The sequence below is a fragment of the Esox lucius genome, chromosome 7, assembly GCF_011004845.1.
Source record: "Esox lucius isolate fEsoLuc1 chromosome 7, fEsoLuc1.pri, whole genome shotgun sequence".
NCBI lineage: Eukaryota > Metazoa > Chordata > Actinopteri > Esociformes > Esocidae > Esox > Esox lucius.
The window spans coordinates 11486935-11512999 of record NC_047575.1 but is presented as its reverse complement, the minus strand read 5'-3'; the positions used below and the strand labels follow the sequence as shown (position 1 = coordinate 11512999).

General features: G+C 43.2%; 4 protein-coding genes across 5 annotated transcripts; 2 read left to right on the top strand and 2 right to left on the bottom strand.

Moving 5' to 3' along the window:
* The first annotated feature begins 913 nt into the window (after window positions 1-913).
* LOC105010864 (zinc finger protein 541) lies at window positions 914-7310 on the top strand. The gene is made up of 16 exons (XM_020048081.3): window positions 914-953; window positions 1606-1824; window positions 2488-2698; window positions 2799-3855; window positions 3935-3981; window positions 4081-4162; window positions 4264-4392; window positions 4567-4903; window positions 4992-5046; window positions 5138-5280; window positions 5855-5958; window positions 6043-6118; window positions 6208-6296; window positions 6397-6507; window positions 6739-6911; window positions 7069-7310. The coding sequence occupies exons 2-16, from the start codon at window positions 1608-1610 to the stop codon at window positions 7256-7258; spliced, it is 3021 nt and encodes a 1006-aa protein (XP_019903640.3). The 5' UTR covers window positions 914-953; window positions 1606-1607; the 3' UTR covers window positions 7259-7310.
* si:dkeyp-117b8.4 (zinc finger BED domain-containing protein 4) lies at window positions 7301-12940 on the bottom strand. Of its 2 annotated transcripts, none has more exons than XM_010870496.5 (2): window positions 12806-12940; window positions 7301-11494 (listed from the first exon to the last, which is right to left on the bottom strand). In XM_010870496.5, exons 1-2 carry the CDS (start codon window positions 12891-12893, stop codon window positions 8811-8813), a joined length of 2772 nt encoding a protein of 923 aa, XP_010868798.3. In that variant the 5' UTR covers window positions 12894-12940; the 3' UTR covers window positions 7301-8810. The 2 variants fall into 2 exon arrangements, with proteins under 2 accessions (XP_010868798.3, XP_010868797.4); XM_010870495.5 differs by lacking the exon at window positions 12806-12940 and adding an exon at window positions 12030-12270.
* Window positions 12382-22898, top strand: napaa (N-ethylmaleimide-sensitive factor attachment protein, alpha a). The gene is made up of 11 exons (XM_034293400.1): window positions 12382-12580; window positions 12952-13034; window positions 13121-13237; window positions 16925-16971; window positions 17109-17186; window positions 17321-17376; window positions 20827-20911; window positions 21020-21124; window positions 21212-21280; window positions 21565-21615; window positions 21698-22898. Exons 1-11 carry the CDS (start codon window positions 12486-12488, stop codon window positions 21797-21799), a joined length of 888 nt encoding a protein of 295 aa, XP_034149291.1. The 5' UTR covers window positions 12382-12485; the 3' UTR covers window positions 21800-22898.
* Window positions 22899-23111: 213 nt separating this feature from the next.
* On the bottom strand, window positions 23112-26027 carry rsph4a (radial spoke head component 4A). Its single transcript, XM_010870499.4, has 7 exons — window positions 25549-26027; window positions 24951-25176; window positions 24552-24857; window positions 24014-24460; window positions 23783-23924; window positions 23554-23671; window positions 23112-23450 (listed from the first exon to the last, which is right to left on the bottom strand). Exons 1-7 carry the CDS (start codon window positions 25644-25646, stop codon window positions 23213-23215), a joined length of 1575 nt encoding a protein of 524 aa, XP_010868801.1. The 5' UTR covers window positions 25647-26027; the 3' UTR covers window positions 23112-23212.
* Window positions 26028-26065: the final 38 nt, after the last annotated feature.

The window sequence follows — 26065 nt, the reverse complement described above, 5'->3', positions numbered from 1 at the left end:
CATATTACATTTTGTAATTATAAAAATGTATCTATTCCTTTTAGTGTTAAAGCTTCTCCTTCAGTAGTTGCTACACACTGTACATGTATTGAATTATAAATTAATAAGAGAGAATTTAGTTAATATACAACCTTTGTTTAAGTCTGAATTGATTCAACAATCGCCACAAAACACTTTGTAATGTCAAAACACAAAACACTTTGTAATGTCAAAGTGAAATAGTCTCTTCTTTTTCAGTGGGCCTACAGTATATCAAGTAATATTTTGGCCTTGTGTTTTTGATTAATGTCCTGCTGAAAGGAATTCTCTCAGTGTCTGTGATTAAGCAAACTGAAGCAGGCTCTTGGTGTGAAGAAAACCCAAGTAGGTTCCTGGAGTAAAGTGGATTTTAAGCAAGCTTCTGGTGTAAAGCTGACTGCTACAGCTATCAATCTCTAGGATTTTATAGTTGCATCCAATTTTTTTTTATCAAAAAATTTGTCTTTCTGACATTAGCATTATATAATATTTTGTGTTGATATAACTGATTAAAATTAGAAATATTTTTGTTGCTGTCTCAAAAAAAAAATACTAATAAAAAATAATTAAATGTTATAACCCATTTGGAAAAAGTCTAGCTGGAATACATATTCAGTCCGTTATCTAAAAGTTGTCTAACCATTCTTTCTTTAGGAATGCCTCTTACAAAATCCTCATTATTCGAATTCGTAAGTCAGAACATTAAATCGTATATTTTCTTAATAGATGGTCTAGCTGTATATGGATTTAAAAGTGGGTACATTTCTCCATCTCATCCTTCTGCTTTTAGCCGTTTTTTAACGACGATTGCCGCTTTAAATTATCAATGTAGTTCGTATGTCTATAAGATCGACTATATGGCAGTGGGAAATCTTACCGGCCCAGTCATACCGTGTACATCCGTTTTCCCCACACCACACGTCCAATATTTGAAGGTTTGACTTGCCTAATTCTAATATTTTATGCTGTTAAATTAGCTGCCGGATTGCTACTGACAAATATTTCTGGACAACTTGAGTGGAATTGGTTAAAGGTTAGAATGTATTTGTTGAGTCTCTGGCAGCTAACTATTACATCATGTACTTACAACTTTATTTCATGATTACAGCTTGTACATGCTAGCTTACTTTATGCCAACAAACTGGTAGCACACTGGTTGCTAACATTATTAACGCAAGCTAGTTTACTAGGTTTCCAAGGTTATTTGTCTGAGGTGATTCTGTGTTAGTTGCAGTGACCAGCTTGATTAGATAGCTAAATATAGCTAAGTTAACTTGTCTTTCTAAATAGATCGATAAAGGTCTTTCAGGCAGTCATACAGTTAGTCACAAGAGACTGCATTTGAACTATTACAATAATTATTTCTAGTCGCGTAGTATTACAGCCATCTCGATATTGATATGAGGCTATACCGTGTTAGCGACCCTGCATGGTTGGCCTTACGGTTGCATTTGTCCAGCTGTAGCGTACAAAAATCGCACATCTCAAATAATGGACTCCATTCAGTGACTGGTGCCTTTTATATTGTGTAACAATTGTGTTTGGAACATAGTTAGCTACTGTCACTGAAATTTACTAAACATGCAGGTATGGCGAAGCAACAGACAAATCAACGTGCGCTCATAGAAGATATGGTGTTGGAGAGTGAGGAATACGTCATGGGCGGTTTGCCCGCTGTTTCTAGTGAGGACTTCAACATTGATGATATTGATGTCCTCAAGGGCCTTGACCCACCCCTGACCTCCTCACACCAGTTTCACTCAGAGCCGTGGATAGGATGCGGGCCTCATAGAAACACAGAGAATGGTGAGTCATTGAAGCAGAATCTAGCTTATTTGTCTTTTGTCTGTAGGATCAGTAATTATGGGAAGAACGGTGATGCTATCCTTGTTTTTGTACCTTTTAGGATTAAGCTGTAAATTCAGTGCAGTCAGTACATATTTGGTCACATTAGTTAAGTTGTTTTGGCACTGTACTCCAGCACATTGGATTTGAAGTCAAACAATGACTGAGATTCAAGTGCAGACTGTCAGCAATAATCCATAAATTGTGACCCGTATATTAATTACAGCCCATTTTATACATAGTGTCCACATTTTAGGGGACCAGAAATAATTAACATAATCTTAAATATAGTCATATATTTAGTGTTTTATTGCAAATCCTTTGCATTCGGTTACTGACTTAACCCATTGACATCACCAGACACTGGGTATCTTTCTTGATGATGTTCTGCCAGGCCTGTACTGCTGCAATCTTTAGTTATGTACGTTTCGTGGCATTTTCTTCCAGATATGGATGAAAATACGCTGGAAATAAACCTGACAGTCTGTACTCTAACCCCATCATGTATCAAATCCAAAGTGCTGGAGTACAGAGACAAAACCACAAAACCTTTGTCGCTGTCCATATGTCTGGACCTCACGGTACGTGGGCCTACCTCATCCCTTTTCTGTTACGTCCATTCAGACAACTCCTCTGGTCCTGTCGTCATGGGACAGAGCCCACCAGAGGAGCCATCGCTGACTGTACCCGTGAGGCGCTCTGGTTATGAGTGTAAACTCTGTCATAAGGTGTTTGGAACGGCTAACGCACTCAACAAACATCTGCTGACCCACCGCCAGGAAAGACCATACGTATGCCCTATCTGCCAGAGAGCATTTAAACGCCACGATCACCTGTAAATCTCCTCTTTCTAGAATCTAACATTATAAATAGAGAGTATGTTTTTGGATAGTCGTTTGACATTTGAATGTTGTAATGAAAATATTTTTCTCCAGCAATGGGCACATGTCCACCCATCGGAAACGCAAGCCGTTCCGGTGTTCTGCTCCCGGGTGCCAGAAGAGTTACTGTGATTCCCACTCCCTGAAACGTCACTATATCTCTCAGCATGGCGTCTCCCTCGTCCCGCCCACGTCCCAGAGCGCCCAATGGGAGCCAGCGGATAATCCTCCGTATCTGGGAGGTGCAACAGCTCGCTCTAATTACCCTCCTGCATTTCTCCCATGCAAGCCTACGTCAGATACTCACCAGAAGGCGGCTGACTACTCCGGCTTTGGCAGCTTCAACAGTTACAAGAGATTTGCTCCCCCAAGTGGCCTCCAGCTGAACGATCCTCAGTCAAAGACCATCTTAGTCCTGGACACTTGGAGGCAGCGTCCTGACAAAGGTCCCTGTTGTGAGTGCCCCGGTGAATTACACCCCCCCCAGTGGGCCTCTGAGCCCACTCTACCATCTTTACTTCCTGGAGGGGAGGGGCTTCATGGTTGGGATAGTGGTGACTTCCCAGTGGGTGACCTCCAAGCACTGGAAAAAGTATTGTCCTACAATCACTGCAGTGAGGCTAATAGCTCGAGCGTGGAGTGTTTCCCAGAGGAGAAATCCTCTCAGTCCCAGCTGGAGCAGGCAACTTGTCTCAGGCAGTCTTCTGTCCCAGTGAAGTCTGAAGCGAAGCTCAGAATTGACACTTCGTTTCTGTCCGTTGACCCGACCGCAAGCTTGGGTTCCGGTGTAAAGTCCAAATTGTTCCCTAACACTGTTTTCATCCACTCGAACCCGAGCGCTCCGAACAAGCCCAACCCAGCCATCAACCTGCCCTCCCTCTACAGTGTCTTGAAGTTGGAGACAAGCAATGCGAAGAGAGACAGTAAGAGAAAGAGACAGAGGGAGAAGGTGGTGGCTGTCGATCTGCCCGCTCCGCCCCTTCCCACACCCAACCCCGCCTCCTTCCTGGCACCACGACGGCCACGCCCTCGACCGTTCTACCTGGTCTCCCCGAGCCAGGTGGCCATGGCCTCATTCAGCTCAAACAGCGACCCATGTCAATTCTTCAAGGTACCTACACTACTGCTAACAGTTTGACCAGACACATGTCCAGGTCAGTTCTTCATTTAGAATATGTTTCTCTGTACAGGGAGACAATGCAGGTTGGCCTGGAGAAGGACAAGAGTCTGGTGACAGGTGGGTCAATGTGTAAAAGTTGTGTGTTGAACCAAGGTAGGAGAACTCACAAAAATAAGCCCTTGGATTGCCGTGTTACACTGCTGTTTCTTGCCTTAGGGTATTCCCTGGCTCTCACAAGCCAGAGCACAGCCACATGTGGAGTGGACCCTCCATTGTAACGGGATGTTCCTCTCCAGAGGTAACAGCTGCACTAGCCTTTTGTGGATAACATTAGTGATATTAGTAATCTTGGTTAATTACAGGCTGTATGTTTGTGTTTGCCTGGGATGTTTCCTGCAGCCCGTAGAGAGAGGAGCGACTCTGAGGTCTCCGTGTTCAGCAGAGCACATGCCTCTGTCTCCTCTGGTCATCCCTGTTTCAGTCCCGGTCAATGTAAAGACTGACCCGGGCAGTCTGCAAGCACTTGATGTAAGTTTGGGAAAACATAAAGGGCATCTCTACAACGGTCTGTGCTGTTCTCTAACCCGTGGCTGTTCTCTAACCCGTGGCTGTTCTCTAACCCGTGGCTGTTCTCTAACCCGTGGCTGTTCTCTAACCCGTGCCATTTTTACTCGCTGCCCCGTGCGGCCGGCGCTGCAACAGACGGAGAACCCTCTGAGTGGTCCGGGGAGATCAAAGAGGAGCCTGCGTCTCGACCCGACGGCGACTCTGACCTCGCCTCCTCCCGCGTCCCCGCGGCGCCTCCCAGGAGAGGAGGACGTCTCCGCCCCCTGGTGTCGCGCGGCATGCGGCTATCCCAGTCAGCTGCGCTCCCCCACATACCTGGCGGACCACCTCCTCGACCCCAGGTTCCGCCCTCCCCCCTACACCCCCCCACCCATGCTGAGCCCGCTGCGCCCAGGGACCGGCCTGTATTTCAACACGATGCCAACCCTACAGCCGGGCCCGCCCCCGCGCAGCATCTATGCCATGTCTCTGGGTCAGTATCGTGACAGGAAGTCCGTCAGCAGGTACGGCGCTGGAGGTCACAGCTGATCCCGGGTGTTTTGTGGACTTCTGCCCTACAGGTGGAGCCGACGGGGTCTCCTTGATGATGGATGACCCAGTGGTCAGCATTGAGCCGTACGTGTGCCCCCGGCAGCATGTTCAGACCAAGTCCCTGAGGGGCAGCCTCTCTGTCTGTCTGTAGCTAAACAGCCTGTGTGACTTCCAGGAGAATCAACGTGGGCCAACGCTTCCAGGCTGAAATCCCACCCATACGTAACCTCCTCCTAATGCTGTATGACGAGCACCTGGCCCAGCTAGTCTGGGCTCCCTGGGGCGACATGTCCACTAACGTGGACACACAAAAGGGGGGTGTGTTTCTCTTTCTGTCTCACACACATTCACACACATGGAGACAGACACATTGTTGATTGTTATGGCATGAGCTACTGTATTGGTAGTAACATTGACGCTAGGTTACAGATACCCGGGTTGGGACAATGTAATATTTCCATGGGAAAGCGTCTGAAATGAACTAAAGCATAGGACGAACCCTATTGCTGGATTCTACAGGATTGGCATTGAACATATGACCAGTGGTCAAGAAATCAAGTGAAGTGACTGTAGATTATTTAAAATGCCTTAAAGAACACAGTTACAGTAAATAGTTTTTTGCCATGTGATCGCTGAACGCTAAACTGAAATTCTACAATCGGGTGTTTATTATTTGTTTTTCATTTTACCTTTCTTTCAATTGCTAGAATTCCTAGTGTGATCTTTATTTTTTCCCATTTCGTCAGTTAACCATGAATGCCTGAAAAAATATCTTTACAAAAGCATCCTCTTGGTATCGTCAACCTGGACCTCGTGTGACATTGCTACCACAGTTGAGCTGAGATGCATACAAGTGGTGGACTGACTGTCTTGCTTCCTGTCCTGTTTCCAGTCACCCACCTGATAGACTTGTGCTGTTCCAGCGTGCTGCCAGGAGGGGGCACCAACACTGAGCTGGCCCTCCACTGTCTGCATGAGGTGCAGGGAGACATTCTGGTGAGCAGTACAACATGACCGTACCTGGGAACGCAGAGTTGATTCAGGACAACTGATAGTGTGCGTTGTGTGATATGTCACCAGGCTGCTCTGGATCTACTCTTAGTCAGGGGAGACTTCCGTTCTTCAACACACCCACTGAGTGACTACCACTACCCAGGTACCCAATCTGACAGTCTGAAACATGGGATGGAGTAAAAGGAGGCATGAGCACTGTTAAAGCCGTGTCTTAAATGCTACGTCCGACAGGGTCAGATGATTGGAGTCCTCAAGAGAAGAAGCTATTCTGTAAAGCTCTGCTCATCCACGACAAAGACTTCCAGCTGATTCACAGTGTGGTAAGAGTATCCTTGTGACGTAGCCCTGTAACTGGACAGGTATAGCCGAGAGTGGATGCCTGAAGACACTGCGTTGACAGTTCTCTCACTGAAGTTACAGACCAAGTCAGTGACCCAGTGTGTTGAGTACTACTATGCCATGAAGAAGCTCAAGAAATTCAAGCAGCGAGGTCGAGTGTCAGAGAAAAAGGAGGCTGCAGGTGAAGAGCATGTGAGTGTATTATGAGGAAGTATGTTTCAAACCATGCTTTTGTAAGATCTATTTTGGGGCATTTTTATGCTTCAATGAAGACAGTGTAAGAAGATTGTTGAAATATAGCAATGCTGGATTCAAACCCATCCTGCAGTGGTATTTGTGCACCAGAGCCAGTGGCTTATACCGCTGGATCAGCTTACACACCCATTTGACTTACTTTGTTGACATGTCCAATGTACCCACCAGCAGTTTCCTGGGAAATCCTTTCCACTCGGTGCACGGCAGCACATTGACCCCCCCGTGGGCCGGTGGGGGCCCAGGAGGACCCTGACTAAACCAGACCACAGGACTCTGTCAGTACAGGAAGAGCAAACCACCACAGGAGGTGCTTTGGAGTACGTCTGTCAAGAGTGTGGGCGGTCAGTGGAACTTCACTAGGACAATTACAATGTAGCTAACACACTGCTGCCTCGCTGAATTTTCAGTCCCTTGGTTTATACATTAATCCGGGTTGACCCCCTCCCTGTTTTGGAACCCGTTTGAACTAAATGTCTCCCCCCCCCCCGTGTCCTCCAGGGTATTTGACAAGGTGAAGAGTCGCAGTGCTCATATGAAGACCCACCGACAGCAGGAGAGAGAGTGGCTGACCGGATGTGGCTGGCCTTTGGTCTGCCCTGCAGACAATCCTCATCCAAAAGCTTCCACTCAGGACTGTTATGAGGAGCCATTAGTCTACTCAACCAGAGGGGTCCTCTATGATACATAGTTCACTGGTTTGAGTTACACACAAGTCAAGTGAAACACTGAATTCATATTGGCACATATTTATTTAAAATCACCTCCAAACAATCTTTAAACTAAAGAAAGCCCCAGAAATGAATACGGTTTACAACCTTAAATTATATGGCATTAACGTTCCTTAGTAATTCTCTGCAATTGGACAAGTGGTTCAGTTATTGTTATGAGACACTGTCTCAAAGTTTTTAAACAACCCTTTTTTTAAGGAACCTGAAATCCTTGTTGAAATGTCCTGTAGTTGACCTTTTTATTTTGATCAATATCAGTATGAATTGGGGTTAAATCCCAGGCAGCTAAGAACAGAGAATTACAATAGCGAACTGGCCTTTCACAACAAACTGTTCTGGTCTGTGTTAAAACACTCAGGTTAAAAGTCTTGACGGACAATCTATTAGTTCTGGAAGAGAACAGATCTTTACCTGAGTGGCAAGTTATCTGTAAACCTGAGAGTGTTGATGAAAGTTAAACTTATGGTTTCACTCAGGTGTTGTTTTGAAATAAATGTCATTTAATTGATTGTTTGCCTGAACAATGTTTACAACTATACCAAAACCATATTACATAGTTGGGGCTTGAGACATTTCTACATGGACATCATGCTAGGATAATGTACAAGTCAGTGTTTTACATTATGCAAACCATAGATATGGTTAATGTGTGTTGTCATTCAGTTAAATTGAGTCTACATCTACTACCTCTTACAACTTTACATATACTGTAGGCTACATATTGTTTTAGTATTGCAACAAAGTGTGAATAAGATTCATAGCTCACAACACAAATTTACACAAACTGTGCTGTTGTTTTGGCTATTCCAGCACACAGGATTTGCAATGGAACAATGACTTTAAACTACTGAACGTTAAACTACAGACTGCCTGCTTTCATTTTAGGTTATTAACATTAATTAATTTCGCAAACACATGATATTGGCACATCTAATGTTCTGGCTACCTCTGATTTATTGGTGTCATGATGGCCTGTTTGACTGTACTGACACTTGTTCTCCTATTTTCAGACACCAGAAACCAACTCCAAAAGCAAAGCCTAAAATCAAGACTAGACATTAACAGCTGTCTCGTGCATGCACTAATAATTTCAACCAACACATCTGCTGAATAATAGACAGCTATCATTCAACTCAATTTTCCAAATACTTTTTCTACGCCTAAATCGGGGGACTATTTATTTCTGAAGGATTCATAAAAATACCCTTAAATTAAAACTGACAGTCTATACTTTAACATGTTTGTCATTGCATCATTACAAGTCAATAATGCTGGAGTCCAGAGCCAAAAAACATGTCACTGTCCAAATACTTAAGGGACACTCTAAATACAGACACTACACAAGTGAGGCTTTGAATCTCATAGCTGCCAATAACCTCAAATGGATGAGTGGATGTCAGATACATCTAAAAGGATGGATCTTTTCTTATAGTCCTGTGGTGTGTGTGCACAGGCATGACAAGTTTCTCCTTATTAAAGTTAAGTATATGGACTGATCAAAACAACTCCCACTCAAGACATGCTTTCATAGGACACTAAAGACTGATACAGAGTCTCTCTTGTCTGCTTGGCTGCGTTCCTGTCGCTGCCCCTGTCCTCATGACCCTTTGACCCTCCCATTAGCTTCTCCACATAGTCACTGTTCTGGTGAAGGAAGAGAATATGCTCCAAATGCTGGGGCCCCAGAATCGCCCTGCGCTGAGCGACTGTAGTCTCTCTAGGAGCGAAGGCTCTGTCGGCAGGCACGGCAGTAGCAGGGATTGCCAGGAATGTACGTGCAAGTCTGGCCACGGCAGGGAAGCGATGTTCCTTAGAACGCCACCAGTGGAGTGGTGAAAGGCTGCGTTTGCACAGGGGCTCTGCAATGTAGTTCTCCAGCTGTTGGTGGATCTCGGGCATTCGCTCCGTGGGATCCTCTCCAAGCAGTATGTCGTACATGCTTTTGGGTATAGGGCTCACTTGCCTGTAAGAAGGGGGCTTTGTGTCTCCTTTTAACGGGTTAGACAGTCCTGCTACGCCGCCCACTCTCCTGGGACCATTTCCGGTGCTGTAGCGCAAGCTTTCACCCAGTCCCTCTTCAATTACCTGGGATGCGGAGGTCTGGGACACCTTCAGCTGATGCTGAAGCACCGTGATGTCCCCTTCATTTGATTCACAGGACATCGGTGAATCCATGGGAGCGACACTTGACTTGGAGATATCCTGTCTGATGTTCGTCATGACCTTGTCCGTTCCCTCTTCACCGTCCTCGTCATCGCCTCCTTTATCACATTCTCTGCTAATTTCGTCCGCTTCTGTTTGTGCCTGAGCGGATAACAGGTCCTTGACCCTGTCATGAAGCTTACTGCGTGCATGTGGACTCAGGAAACGCAGCTCCTTAAACCTGGGATCCAGAAATGAGGAGAGGACGGCGGGATTCTCCAGTAAGGCCTCGTCCTCTCCCAGTCTCCACTGTCGCTCCATCCCTGACTGAACCGTCTCCATGACACCTCGAGCTACGGGGCAGGTGGTCTCGGCGACGTGTTGCCCCAGGATCCGGGAAACGCCGTGCAGGCATGGGAGAAGAGCGGAGATGGACACGTTGACGTCCTCGCTCATAAAGGAGGCGGCGATGCGGAAGGTCTTAAGCACCGGCACCAGTTCCTGGATGAGGCGCCACTGGTGGTCTGCTAAATTTGGGGCAGCTTTCTGTTCCTCTAGTACTGAGCTCACCACCCACTTGAGCTCTAGAAGACTGTCACACATGTCTATAGCGGTGGCCCATCGCCCCGGGTCATCCAGCACCAGACACGCACCTGCCTTATTTGCAGCTTCGGCCTTGTGGATCAGAGCCGTGGCAGCGTGGGCGTCGTGCTGGAAATGGGAGATAATCCTGCGGGCCTCAGCCAGGGCCTGTCTGACAGGGTCCATCCTTAGTCCTTCCTGGATGCAGAGTTTGAGGGCTTCCCCTGCACAGTGTAAAGCCACCCACCCCTCTGGGAGATCCTGAGGTACCTGGCCCGGTCCACCAATGTGGCTGTCTTTCTTTTTCTTAAGCCTTGTGCTCTCAGTCCCTCTTCCGTCCGATGTCCTGGGAGCATCGTGCACAATGCAGAAAACCGAGCTCTGTGGGAGATGGAATTCGGAGAGAACCTCCTTCAGGCTCTCCCCAAATTGGGTGAACCCTCTTCCACAAGCAGCCTCTCTGATATCTGGCATGGGGCGTGTCTGCAGTACACAACGGGCAAGGCGCCAGTCTTTGTCGACAAAATGTGCACTTACAGTGATGAAGGGCCGTCCACCGGTGCCCACTTCGCAGCCCGCCACAGACTGCCAGCATTCAGTGCACAGTGTTATGCCACGCGGCGCCAGGCCTGACTGGAGATACTGCTGCAGGTGCCGTTTCAGAACATCGTATCGATGCCAAATAAGGCTGCCGAGCTGTGACGGAGATGGCACAGGGTACTGTGGCTCCAAGCAACTCAACAGGAGACAAAACCCCCTCTCCTCCACCACAGACAGTGGCTGCAAGTCTCTGTACACCATTTCCATTATCAGTTCAGTCAGGACTCCAGTGCGTTTATCACTGGACTGCTTGACGCCATTTTCGCTGCGGTTGATATCGCCAAAGTTGCTGTTCTCACTGTATAGTAAACCATTATTTGAGTTTGATGGCTCCAGATTTTGTCTGGGGGCGGGGTTAGCGGTGGCACCGTCTCCTACAGCTGGAGGAGCAATTGTGATTCGTGCACGTTTGGCTGCCCATTGTTCAGGAGATAAGGCAGCATCCTGCTGCTCTTCTTTTACAACTATCTGTAAATCTGGTTGGAACAAGCCTGTGTTGGCGGTTGGTGCATTAGTGGAGCTGCTGCATGGGAATCCAGGCAGAGCCATTGGCTGGAGGGCCGTAGCTGGAATCGGGGCACCAGCCACCGCTGTGTTATCGAGTACGGGTGGCACGTTGTCGCGTATATTGTGTTTGCGGACGAGGTGTTCCCTCATAGTTGTAGTGCTGTTGTGATAAGACAACTGCCGCTTGCATATGTTACACTCAACAAACATCTCATTAAGCTGGATATAGTAATTCCAAACTGTAGACTTGCGTCTATCCAGGACCTGTCCTGCCACTCCCCGTTCCCCCCTTCTCCGATAATTTGGGGGCACATTGCTTGACAGGGGGTACCCTCTGAAATCCATGTTGGAGTTGTCAGAGATAACTGGAATGGAAGATAAACAAATATGGTCTGCGTTAGGTCAAACTGTAATGTTCTATAATTCCCATTCCTAAACAATAACTCATAGAAATAACTGCCATATAACTACCACATACTTTAGTAATAATATCCACCATTTATAGGATGATGACATCTTATTTGTCATGCATTCGAATTTAAGTTAAAAACCAAATCATTATCTTTTCAAAAGCGGAAAGTAAGATCCCTAAAGTACGGATCATTGAGCCTTGATCAGTAGGCTATATTGACCTAAGACTAACGTTAACTACTCATTATTTTATTTCCAGAATACTTCAACTATGAAAAATAAAAAATTATCAACCCCATCTGCCTTCGTGGACTTAAGGCGCTCGGTGTTAAAAAAATAAATAAGAACACTATCAACAGATTGAGACCTTTGAACCGGAACCAAATACAGATAATAGTCAAACGCGCTTACAAACAGAAGACTAATAGAAACCCTACTAATAACCATAACCAATGTACCAAAATAAATGCATGAGAACGAAATAAATACCTGTAATTTCCGAATCTGACTCTCCTTCCTCACTAGTGATTTGAGGATGTTTTTTCCGTAAATGGTAAAGCAAACTTGTATTGCTGTGATGCTGATGATAGGAAAAGCTCTTTTCGCAATGTAAACAGTAAACGATGCTTTTGTCTGTTAAATGTCCTTTGGAATCCAATTTAAAGCCAAAACTCTTATGCAAACTTCCTTTGAGTGGTTGATAGTCCTCCATTGTATTTTACATAGTAATATTTCGGTAATACATGCATTAATACATGTATTATATAAAGATGATTGCTACAATGTGTCGCTGACGTTCTTTTACAGTTCATCCACACTGATCACCTGATTAGTACTTCCGGATTCAATGTTACGTGACGCGTAGCCGAATATAAATACAGGGCATATTGCGTTCTGCATTAAAAACAACGTAACATTTCCAGAGTTCTCTTTTTAAATTATAATATGGATAATTCCGGGAAAGAGAAGGAGGCTTTGGCTCTCATAGCTGAAGCTGATAAGAAGAGAAAATGTTCACGAGGATTTGGAATCTTGTTCGGGTATGTGCCAACAACTACGTCAGCTAGGTGGCTTGTTAGCTGTTTGTGTTGGTTCACGCCATAATAATATACATATATTTTAACATGAAAGTATTTTCCTATGAATACGCTCTAACTAATAAGCTATATAACACGACATTGTGAGCCTCTGAGATGCACAATTTATTTTAAGATTCTTTATTAGCTGTGGTCTACTGACAGTGAGAGAGTTATGCTAATTCTTACCACTTGGGAGCCTGGCTTCATACCATCTGTTTTGTGGTTTTAATAAATATTCCGTTATGTCTTGTTGATTCATTGTCATGCCAAACATTTTGTATTGATATGTATAATAAATAAGGTCTTAAAACAGTATCTGTGTTTCTCTACAGAGGGTCATCCCGGAAGTATGAGGAAGCATGTGACATGTATGTCAGGGCAGGGAACATGTTCAAAATGGCAAAAAACTGGAGCGGTAAGATGGTTTGTTTTTAAGTTATAATAGACATTTAGTGGGTGGGATATTTAAAACCTCTAATATGGATTAATATTTTATTCCAGCTGCTGGCAGTGCATTCTCCCAAGCAGCACAACTTCATCTGCAGATGGACAACAAACTGGATGGAGCCATCAATTTCCTTGATGCAGGCAATGCGTTTAAAAAAGTGGACCCTCAAGGTATAGATATTACGATTGCATAATAATTCAAATTATAGCTGGGTTAATGGAACAGACATGACTTCTGCACCCTTGCCAAATTATTGACACTGGGATTTTATAAAGAAGGCTTATGATGTGACATTTACATATTTTTGCATGACTGCACAAGCTTTTTTTTGTGTTCTATTCAAATTGTAAGTCTGGATCAAAGAGAACTCCCAGATTTCTGGCCACAGGCACTAAATTTTTTTGTTAGTGATCCTAGAGCCGACTGAACTTAATTCAAAATAGATGAGGGGACAATAATTAAAACTTTGGTTTTATCAGTGTTTAATTGAAGAAAATTATTGGACTTCCTGTTTGTAGTGTTTTCAAGGCAATTATGCACAACACACAACTTGCTCAAATCATTTGGCTTTACTGACAAATACAACTGTGTATCATTTGCATAACAATGTAAATAAATGTCATGCTGCTGAATTATACTACCTAATGGAAGCATATACAGAGAAAACAGGATTGGCCACAGGATGGAAACCTGCAGAACACCACATATGACAGGATCAGAGGAAGACTTATCATTGTTAGTAAATACCCAACTTAAAGGCTTCCTACAAAATCATAACATACTTTGCCCAGAACAGTCAGGCTTTAGGGCCAAGCATAGTACCATTACAGTAGCTACTAAGGTGCTTGATGACATCATCTGTGACCTCGATCATAAGATGAGCTGTGCCGCCCTGTTCATTGACTTGTCAAAAGCCTTTGACACAGTTGATCACTGTATCCTGCTCAAGAGGCTCCGGGACATTGGCTTGGGGACTAAGGCAGTTGATTGGTTCAGAAACTATCTCGCCAACAGAACACAAACTGTAGTTGTCGATGGGCATAGTTCTGCCCCCCTGGGGGTCCGGCAAGGTGTCCCTCAAGGGTCTATTCTTGGTCCGGTCCTGTTTACTATTTACATAAACACTATCGCCTCTGTAGCAGATAATGGCAAAATACACCTCTATGCAGACGACACAGTACTATATTGTTCTGCACCCACCCTAGCTCAAGCTTATCAATCACTACAGCAGTCTTTTAATTTATTACAGGCCGCCTTCATTGAACTTAGACTGGTATTAAACACAGGATGGGAAGTGTGTTGAAAGTGTTTCATCTTATAAATATCTTGGTCTGTGGATTGATGAAAAGCTAACCTTCAAAGTTCATATTGATAAATTAGTGAGAAAGCTGAGAGTAAAGCTCAGCTTTTATTTTAGAAATAAATCCTGTTTTACGCTTCAAGCTAGGAAGAAATTGATCAGTGCCACTTTCTTACCAGTCTTGGACTATGGGGATGTTATTTATATGCATGCTGCCTCAACCATGCTGCATGCACTTGACACAGTCTACCATGGTGTATTACGGTTTATTACTAATGCCAAGACACACACTCATCACTGTCATCTTTATGAGGCAACTGGTCTGCGTAGATGGTTCCATTGGCACATTTTTATTTATAAAGCTATCAATGGTATTTTACCCAGCTATCTTTATTAGTTTGTTAACCAGGAAACATTCCATTTACAATCTCCGCTCCAATAACATTCTGACTCTAAATATCCCACGTGTAACAACTGAATTTGGTAAGACTGCTTTTAGTTATGCTGCTCCTTGGTGTTGGAATTTGCTCCAAAAAGTTTTGAAGCTTTCTGTTTTTATCCCACTTGAACATTTTAAACAATTACTTAAGCAATCCAAATCTGAACAATGCACATGTTTTAAATAACCCTTTTATGTTATTTTTAATAATTTCCTATGTTTTGTAAATCAATTTTGTTGATGTGACTGTTTCTGTGATTCTGTGTAATTTGTGTAATTGTAGCCCCAGGGCTCCCTTGTAAAAGAGATTTGACTATCTCAATGGGACATCCCCTGGTAAAATAAAGGATAAATTAAAAAAAATAATGGACACTACAAATGCTCTATTTTACAAATATGATCTGAACCAATCTAGTGCAATCCCTGAGAACCCAACCCAATTTCTAAGTCTGTCTATTAAAAGTTGTGGTTTATGGTGTTGAAAGCTGCACTAAGATCCAGTAACAACAAGATTGAACATTCTCCCGAGTCAGCATTCAACAAGAAGTAATTTGTAACCTTAACAAGAGCAGTTTCAGTACTGTGTTTCTGATTGAAGCCTGACAGGAATTTATCAAACCTAAGATTGTGTTCCACCACCTGTAAGGTCCATTAAAAAATGTATTAGTAGTGCCTAAAACTATTCAAAACTGGGGTAGGAGCAAAGAGAACAGTCTGATGGAGAAGCAGACAATTCTGAGTATCAAAACCCAAGGCTGCATATTGAGGTCAAAGACATATTCCCAAAAGCTCTCCAAAGTGAGAGCCAGGTTTGTGGAGAGAATGCTTGTGCCTTATCTATTCAGATGTAATCCATCCCGGATAAATGATTTTGGTTGGTGTAGGAAAGCTGTGAAATTGGCCACATTGTATACCCAATGATCAACAATAATCCTTAAGCCAAGCATACAGCTGCCGTATTAGACTGAAATTATAATCCGTGGAGTTGAGAGTGGACCTGAGAATGCATGGTTTACCTGATTTAAGTAGATTATGAATCAGTCATCTTTAAAATCATTTGACCCTACATGGACAGTGATGGCTGACACAGACGGGTTCACTAATTAGTAATGGGAATATACAGTCAATGTCTCGGATCAGTGCACCCAGGTAGCAAATGGTCTCTGGTTTCCTCATAGAAAAAGGTTTAGTCATGGATGAGCCCACAATATGGGTAGTGGGACTGTTGCTTGGTTTTAAATTGTCTCTCTTGAGTTTTCTTCCTTGAAGATTGTCTGGGGCTAGTTGTAGGGCTGTTTTGTTGTGGATTGTTTAGATGGCGGTGGCCCACCTGCTTCTGAGCAGAGTTGTTTGTTCTTATGGGGCCAGCGGCAGGGGCCTCCAACTCTTCCAGCATCTGGTCTTTTTTTTCCAGATCTAAGGCATCACTTCACATTGGTGTTTTCTTCCCAGTATTTTTTGGTTTCCATACAGTAATCCATGGTTCGGAGGTGGAGCAGAGAGAGTAGAGCAGGCGGGTGTTTGCTTATAGCTCCTGGTAGTGGCCGGAGCTCTTCCAGCATTTTTGAAGTGTTTCTCACTCCAGTGATCTAAAAGCATAATTGAGAAAAGTGATGGTTGGATGACATGAAAGTACAGCTTATCTGCTATGCAACACAGTGGTGTGTTTGTTGTTGGAAAACAGACGCATGTGCAGAAAACCCATTTGACCGGCTGGAAAAAATGGTGGTTGAGCTTTGACCTATGGGGCAATTTTTCACCCTTGGGTCATTGAGCCTTTGTTTAATTTCACCCCCCCCCCCTTCTTATAAGAAATTACTACAGTTTACAGGGTTTATTCATTGTTACCAATTACAGTGCCCTTCTGATTACAGCTATACCACACGTTGTAGTCTTTTTTTATTTTATTTTTTTTATTTTTTTTTCCTCAAACGTTTTGGATTATGAGTAAAATTTATTAAGTGTAGATTTTTTTTAAACTTTTGGTTTAGGGTATTTGGGATCATTTGGATTCACCATTTAGAGAACTTATAATTAAGAAAAAAGGTGTTTTCACTAACACTGAAGATTCTGGTTAAACTGTGATTCCTTTTTGACTGTAATTCTGTTTCTCTTCAGAGGCCATCAACTGCCTGACCCAAGTGATTGAAATTTACACAGACATGGTGAGAAGCTGCATTCTGCATACACAACTGAAGACTGTAATAACAATTGAAGCCTGCTTAATGAAAATAGTGCCTATTGTTCAGGACCACTAATTGTGCGATGTGTTCATTATTATTTCACCTTTTCATGTCTGCAGGGCCGTTTCACCATTGCAGCCAAACACCATATATCTATTGCTGAGATCTATGAGAGTGAGCTATTAGATGTTAATAAGGTCAGTTAAAAAGCCACATAATAGTGTGTGGTATCCTGTAATGCACCATTTTCAGAGATCCTCCACATATATTTTTGCCTATTGACATTATTGAAAAGTTATTATTGAAATGTCATTGCATTTGTAATCCACAGGCCATTTCTCACTATGAACAGGCAGCAGATTACTACAAAGGAGAGGAGTCAACTAGGTATTTTAATATTCTCTCACACAATATTAAAGGCATAGTTCATCCAAAAGTTCACTCACCAAAAGATATTCCAGAAGGCTCATAGTCATTTTTTCAAACAATCCATTATTCAGCTCTGTCACATTCTGTCATTTGCGTTATTAGCATCGTCCAAGTTCAAGAATGGAAACATCTTGTACCACTATTGCAATGGTGCATTGCAAGCGGAAAAGTACTCCAAAACATTTCAAACTACATTAAATAATCTGTTGCGGAAGCATCAATTAATTTAAATTTTTTAAACTACACTGATGAAACAGTCGGCGGAATTGGTTGAATTCAAACTGGCACTATTGAACTATTTTCTATAACCACCATACACAGCTTCTGTTCTTTGGCAGTGATGTCATCGAGGTGAGCGTGAACTTTAACCTCAACAAGCTTTGTGAAGATGGGTTGCTTCACCTAGCTTTTTAAAATTGCTGCTAGTTTACACTTATGCATATTATTGCTATATTTTTGCTTTATATATTTCTTAATTCTTACTACGTAGATTTCATGTGCCATGTCACAAGAATATCACTGTGTTATTTGGTGCATTTGATAAATTAACTTTGAACTTCTGGATTTCCTTTGTTTGTAAGTATCGATATCTACTTCTGCCTGATTGTGCATGTTGAGTTAATTAAATTCTACCCACTCTGCAATTGGGACAATACCTCTGCCTCTCCCGAGTCGTATTGTGGGAGAATCAATGTAGCAACTCCACCAATGAGACACACAATTTTTGTGAGAAACATTTTAATGCAGAGGATCATGACCCACATTCACTTAGAAGAGGACCAAAGGCGAATGCAATTCCAAGTTAAACCCATCAACCCTTGGAGACATAATACACAAAGTACACATTGCCTCCGGATATTCTGGGCAAGGGTAGGGGATTAACGGGTTCACCAGGGACCTCCTTAAGCTGTTATCCAAGATCCTATTCAGTCAATTCATCATTTGTGTATTATGGTTAGAACAAGTAAGGCTCTATACCCTGAACAAAAATCTTCCTGCTCTTATTCAGACATACACTCACCTAAAGGATAATTAGGAACACCTGTTCAATTTCTCATTAATGCAATTATCTAATCAACCAATCACATGGCAGTTGCTTCAATGCATTTAGGGGGTGTGGTCCTGGTCAAGACAATCTCCTGAACTCCAAACTGAATGTCAGAATGGGAAAGAAAGGTGATTTAAGCAATTTTTGATCGTGGCATGGTTGTTGGTGCCAGGCGGGCCGGTCTGAGTATTTCACAATCTGCTCAGTTACAGGGATTTTCACGCACAACCATTTCTAGGGTTTACAAAGAATGGTGTGAAAAGGGAAAAACATCCAGTATGCGGCAGTCCTGTGGGCGAAAATGCCTTGTTCATGCTAGAGGTCAGAGGAGAATGGGCCGACTGATTCAAGCTGATAGAAGAGCAACTTTGACTGAAATAACCACTTGTTACAACCGAGGTATGCAGCAAAGCATTTGTGAAGCCACAACACGCACAACCTTGAGGCGGATGGGCTACAACAGCAGAAGACCCCACCGGGTACCACTCATCTCCACTACAAATAGGAAAAAGAGGCTACAATTTGCATGAGCTCACCAAAATTGGACAGTTGAAGACTGGAAGAATGTTGCCTGGTCTGATGAGTCTCGATTTCTGTTGAGACATTCAGATGGTAGAGTCAGAATTTGGTGTAAACAGAATGAGAACATGGATCCATCATGCCTTGTTACCACTGTGCAGGCTGGAGGTGGTGGTGTAATGGTGTGGGGGATGTTTTCTTGGCACACTTTAGGCCCCTTAGTGCCAATTGGGCATCGTTTAAATGCCACGGGCCTACCTGAGCATTGTTTCTGACCATGTCCATCCCTTTATGACCACCATGTACCCATCCTCTGATGGCTACTTCCAGCAGGATAATGCACCATGTCACAAAGCTCGAATTATTTCAAATTGGTTTCTTGAACATGACCATGAGTTCACTGTACTGAAATGGCCCCAACAGTCACCAGATCTCAACCCAATAGAGCATCTTTGGGATGTGGTGGAACGGGAGCTTCGTGCCCTGGATGTGCATCCCACAAATCTCCATCAACTGCAAGATGCTGTCCTATCAATATGGTCCAACATTTCTAAAGAATGCTTTCAGCACCTTGTTGAATCAATGCCACGTAGAATTAAGGCAGTTCTGAAGGCGAAAGGGGGTCAAACACAGTATTAGTATGGTGTTCCTAATATGAATATAAAAGATGTAATAGGTAACTTCTAGCTAGCGAATTCTAACTTTCATTTAGTTTTTATGCACTTCCTCTTCCCGAGCTAACGCATGGATTGATACAATTGTGAACAAACCTGACCGGTAAACACAGGAGGTACCTGTTTATTTGAAATGAGAATTATATTGCGAAAATGTTAACTTTATTTTGAGGAATACAACAACGTCATGTTCTTTGAGGTAAATAACACCACTTAGTTTTGGGTGTTTTAGAGTAGTTTTCCACTTGCAATGCAGCTTTGCGATAGGGGTATGTACAGTTTCCATTCATGAATTTGTACGATGCTAATTATTGAATGAGACAGAGTTGAATAATTAATTGTTTTAAAAAGTGACTCAATGTGCCTGAAGGATCTACACAGGGTTATTAGACTGTTACCGAAATATGATTTTTGGGCAAACAATCCCTTTAAATAACCTACCCATGTCCAAGATAATTAAAATGCTTGGTTCTAGACATATATCTCGGCGAAAAGGTGTTGGGCGTCCAAGGTTCATTGATGCGCGAGGGTAATGAAGGCTTTCCCCATCTGGTTCAAACCGACAAATGTGCCCTGCCACTCTACACATTGTTTGGGAAAGGTTTGAGGAACATGGTGAAGAGTTCAAGGAATTGCCTCCAAATTCCCCAGATCTCAATCCGATTGATCATCTGTAGGATGTGTTGGACCAACAAGTCCGATCCACGGTGCCTCCACCTTGCCACTTACAGTACTTGAAGCATCTTCTGCTAATGTCTTGGTGCCAGATACCACAGAATACCTTCAGGGATCTTGTGGAATCCATGCCTCAGCTGGTCGGCGCTGTTTTGGGGTCACGCAGAGGACATACAATTTTGTTGTAGCTCTGAACAGGCACACTTGATTTTCACCACTCCAGTCGATGCTTGGCATGGCGCATAGTGATTTCAAATTTGTGTGCATGTGCTTGACCATGTAAACCCATTCCATGAAGCTCCCAATGAACAGATCTAATGCCAACGTTGCTTCTGGACTTCTGTACTGAGTGCTTTAACCGAGAACAGATAAGGTTTACTCACTACACCCTTAGGCCTCTGTACTGCTGTATTCCATCCCAAATTTCATGTCTCTTTTGGTCTTGTGCCAATGTCTTTTGACCCGATTCTCTTCTTGTCAATCTCATTCTAGTGCTGCAAATAAGTGCCTTCTGAAAGTAGCCACCTACGCTGCTCAACTGGAACAGTACCAGAAAGCTATAGACATTTATGAACAGGTTTGTATTTACCCTTAGTATTGGTAAGAAAACTACCAAATAACTTCTGTAGAAGGCTTTTCCAGTAACCTTATCATGAGTTTGTTTGGCTGTTTTTGTGATGTTTAGATTGGAACATACGCAATGGACAGTGTCTTGTTGAAGTACGGCGCTAAAGACCACTTTTTCAAAGCAGCTCTTTGTCACTTCTGTGTGGACATGCTTAATGCAAGGGTGAGTCTTTATCTTGCTAAACCTACTGCGATGCTTTGCCTCTATGTTGTTGTGTTGAATTTGATTGTATGTCTTTTCTACCATTAGCTGTCTGTACAGAGGTATGAGGAAATGTTTCCAGCCTTCTCAGACGCTAGAGAGTGCAAACTGGTTAAGGTAAGTAACGGTGGTAAAATGGTCTGCTTGGATTGTTTAACGGTTTGGATTTCTGCCTTCAGTGGCATCTATAGTTTTTTGGCATCCCTAAACAAGCAGTGTATTCTGGGTGTAAGAGGTAACAGCTCTGTCCGCTAAAGTTAAACAGCTTTGTGAATTACTTTCGCGGATACAAAACATTTTGGTTAGTTGCACTATTTACCAGCTAACATGACATATTTAAAGTGATAGATATTATGATGTAGTACTGTATATGCTTTATACATATGCTGTGTTTTTAACAGAAACTTCTGGATGCATATGAGGAACAGGATGTGGATGGATTCACTAATGCAGTAGGTTTTTTTCATTCTATGATGAAAGAATAACATGGTTAAATTATGTTGGTCCATTAAACTAGTTGTTCTTCTGTAACAGGTGAAAGACTTTGACACCATCTCAAGATTGGACCAGTGGAACACCACTATGTTACTAAGGATCAAAAAACAAATACAGGATGAAGAGAGTGACCTCCGCTAATCTTGATTCTGCTAGTCCATCAGAACCAAAACCAACCTTGGTTTGGAAAATATTAATTCACATTCCTAAAGAACTTTCCATTTCCCTCTATGTGGTACCAAACCAGGCTTTTGACCCTTTAAAATAGGTGTAACCTGAATGTCAATGTCTGTTATTTATTGTCAGGTAATAATGGTCTTGGCACAGATTAAAACAATAAACTACTAGCAGTCCTTTGTAGAATAGCACCAGCTAGCGCATCCAAACAAGATGTATAATTACCTAAAGAAAGTTTCTTTGAATTTTCAGTAGAGTAACTCCAAGTCATTAAATGCTCATGCCATACTTTGACAGGCAACACGATGTTCCACTAGAACATATTGTCATAAAGTGGGTTGTTAAAAATGGCATTCAGGAAAAAGCAAGGCTTCAACTTATTTGAAGTACATATGTTGGTCATTGCTGACCATATGCTGCTCGTCTTACACAATGGCAACATCGGCAAAATGGGTTTTACTTGTGCATCTAAAAAGGTTCAGACTTAGAAAGAGAAAATGTTTTTGCTCTGTCGAAGATTGTTTCATCAGGGTCTGCTAGCAGCCATTGCCCTTTTATTTATTTCTAAAATGTATCTTTAAATTATAGCATTTTGTTCAATCATTTTATATACACACACACACACACTTAATGTTGCCATTCTAAAGGAATTCACTTTTAAATCCCTCAAAGGGAGATGGATTACCTCAGTGCTTATGGCAGTATGAAGATGATTCCTATCAACCTGTCCAATGCACTTAAAGGTGGTGGCCTGCTTTATATTTTGCACTTTCCCATTTATTTGCCAAATTATGTCTTTTTTATTAAAGATTTGACTAAGTGAAAAGCTGTAACACTACATACAGTACACATTACTCAAACATCAGTACTACATAGCAACATACTAAACTGAAGGATGTACATGTTTGCAATTATAAAACTAGATAATATCATTTTTCAGAAAGGCATTAAACCTCATTCAGAGTTAGCAGAGTCCTTCTGTATTTTTGACCTATTGTATTGCGTTGCATGAATTCTGTCTTGTTTTTATGCAACATTTACAAATAAACCCAACTGGTTCTTATTCTCTGCAGTTTCGTCATGCTCTTACAGATAAAGATATCTGCTTGTATAAGGAAAGAAACGACATGATATGGGCAGTTGAGGACCGGTGCATTAGTGGGGTAACCAGTTCTTTGTCTGCGGAAACTTCTAGTCCGGTCAATCTTGCTAACACATTTCACTACCATCTAAGATATCTAAAGAAAACCGTTAAAAAAATGAATTAAATGCTAACTTTATTTGTGCCTTTTTTTTAAATTTATTTTACAAATTAAGGCTTTAGTCAACTGTAAATAGTGCTTATTTTGTAATGTAGTGTCTACAACAAAGTAATCCTCAATCATCATCATCCTCATCCTCTTCATCTCCACCCAGGCCCTCTGTGTCTTCTTGAGCAGCTCTCTGCTCTTCCATGACTGCTTTCAGTGCCTGCTCTTCCTCCAGACTTGGGTCCATGGCCTCTGAGATCTCTGGTCCACTGGGGTATTCTTGCTGGGGCACTGATGGAATAGATGGGGTGTAACCTCTACCTGAACATTTCAGACCCCAGCCAATGTAGATGTTTTCAAACTTCCTAAATTAGGAAAAAACAGTTATTTGACTTGCGATATTGTCTACACGGCAGATTTATTACATTATTGCAACAAATTACCCATTCAAAAGAAAAATAATCTTACTTTCCACTGGCATAGGCATAAGCCCCTGGCCAGAGACTGGAGCGTAGAACTGCAATGGCAAACTGAGGAAGGAGGTTAGAGGACATCTTAGAGGTCCAGGGAGAGGTGCCGGCCACGTCTGAAATACATACACTTTAAGTATCCAAGTGAGTTTAAGACAGGAGGAATGCTTATAAAAGACAAGTGAAAATGTCTGGACCTAAATTTAGGCCAACAAGCTGAGTCGGACCTGTATCCTCAGAAATTGGAGAGAGGAGCGCAGGTCCCACCTCTGGCTCCGGCTCATCGGGCTCCTCCTGCTTTTCCTCTTCATCGGCTTCCTCAAAGTCATCCTCTGGCTTGTCTGCAAGGTTCACCCACTTACAGCGACCCTACGAGAGGCAACGGGATCATTCGCCGGGCACAACGAACGGGCTGAATGGCTTATCCGAATCAATCTAGAAGATCACCTGAGTGTTACCTGTTGCAGGATGTACTGGACATGATGCACCCAGGATAGAGATTCTACCATTTCAGCAACAGGAATTCCTTCAAAGTCGGAATTCTCCTCAAAGCTTTCTCTGGCACCCTCCTCTTCCTCCTCACCGTCCCCCTCTGCAAACTGGTAGAACCTGAGGGGACTGACGTGGGTGCCCGCAGAAATGCGAGCAATTTGAGCTCGCAAATAGTTGGCCTCATTGCCAGGAAAAGGAGGATAGCTGACGATTGGGGCGTCAAGTTTTCCTGTGAAGAATTTGCGGATCTGGCGTGCCACTGTGATTTGAGCGGGTGTGACGGGCGGCAGCCTCACCCAGGGAAGGCCTGGCTGACTGCACACAAAGTAAGTGAACTTGTTCGCACCTGTGCCGTTTTCCTCCTTTGGCACTACGGGCGGGGGCTTGTAGTTGGAACTTGGAAACGGATCGATCTAAAAAGCGAAGCCACCATCAACTTTTCATAATAGACAGTAACTTTAAATCGGCATACGACTGTGTGACAGGTGTTTTTCAGTAACTCACTCCTTCCATCACCTCAGCTTCCTCATCCTCTTCCTGAGGTTCTGGATCTCGTTCATCCTCTTCAGCAGTTTCCTCACGACCCTCTTCCTCCTCTTCCTCCCCTTCTCTGTACCCACCCTCAGCTACAAGATAGTTACCCTCTGTGCCAAGGATTTTGCCCCAAAATCGGCAGTGCGCTAGCGGTTGAGAATCCACCAGCTGCTTTAGTGCCAGGAAGACCCTCAGCATCTCCTCTCTGCCCAGTCCCACTCCAGCCTGCTCCAGATAGTAGCTAAGTTCACTTACATTGGGGAGTGGTGTTTCAACCTAATGAGACACAGACAATAATGACTGATCACAACATATAACTTACTGAAACGTCCCTACATCAGGACTACTAGCTAGGGCATATTATTTTACCAGTTCCTCCTCTCGGTCGCCACCATCCCCTCCTCTTGAAAATAGCAACTTCTGCTGCTTAGCCAGAAGCTGTGCAGCGGATGCCAGGGGTGTGTCTCTCAATGTGCTCTGCATGTCCTGTAGTAATTCACGCTTCACTTCAAGGCTCATATCTTCAATAACGTCAACCACATTTTCTGGCCGCTCATCCATCACCTTGGTCAGTAACCGTGCAAGATGGTCATACCTGGAAAGGTTGAAAAAGTGTCATTCTCACTTTCATCAAAGGCTGCTATTACCATCCGCTATGGCAATCATATTTAGGCAGAAAGCCACAGAATCAGTTTATTATCGCATAAAGACATCTCGGTGGTTTGTGGTATATGGCCAATATACCACGGCTAAGAGCTGTTCTTAGCACGACGCATCGCGGGGTGCCTGGCCACAGCGCTTAGCCGTGGTGTATTGGCAATACCACAAATCCCCCAGAAGGCGTTCTGCGATCCTGATTACCGAAGTAATTAAATTGATGTGACGTAATAGCGGTGGTATACGGCCTAATATATACCACGGCTATTAGCATTCAGGATTCAATGCACCCGGTTTATAATATACTTACAGGTTAATATTACTTTTTGTACTATTTTTTAGCATAAATGCCTTGAAGCTTATCGCAGTCTGCTCCCTTTGGTTGTTCAGTGCTCTCTCTGATTCCATCTTCGTAGTAGCGTTAACAATAACTCAACAAAAACCAATCCAGTTGTGGAACAAGTTGACTCTATAAGTAATGATCGTTTATCATACGGAAAGAAAGTTACCCGGCCAAAACAACACCACTGGCCTTGTTGCTATTGTAAACAATACTGTTGCTAGGCTCGTGGCGCTTTGCGATGCATAACTCCACTAGTGGTCGCACGGATAGACATCACTTCAGCCAACCACCACTCGAAAAACAGGACACCGTTGCTGAGCCGCAAAACCAGTAACCTAAAACCAGCCTGGACTTGGAGCGTTTCCTAAAACTGACCCAAACCCACAAAATAATGACTCTTCTTGGGACCAAAGGAGAGAAATAAATCAAAAATATTAAATTAGGGGAGAATTTACAAACCGCCTATGAAAGAAGCCTAGGTCAA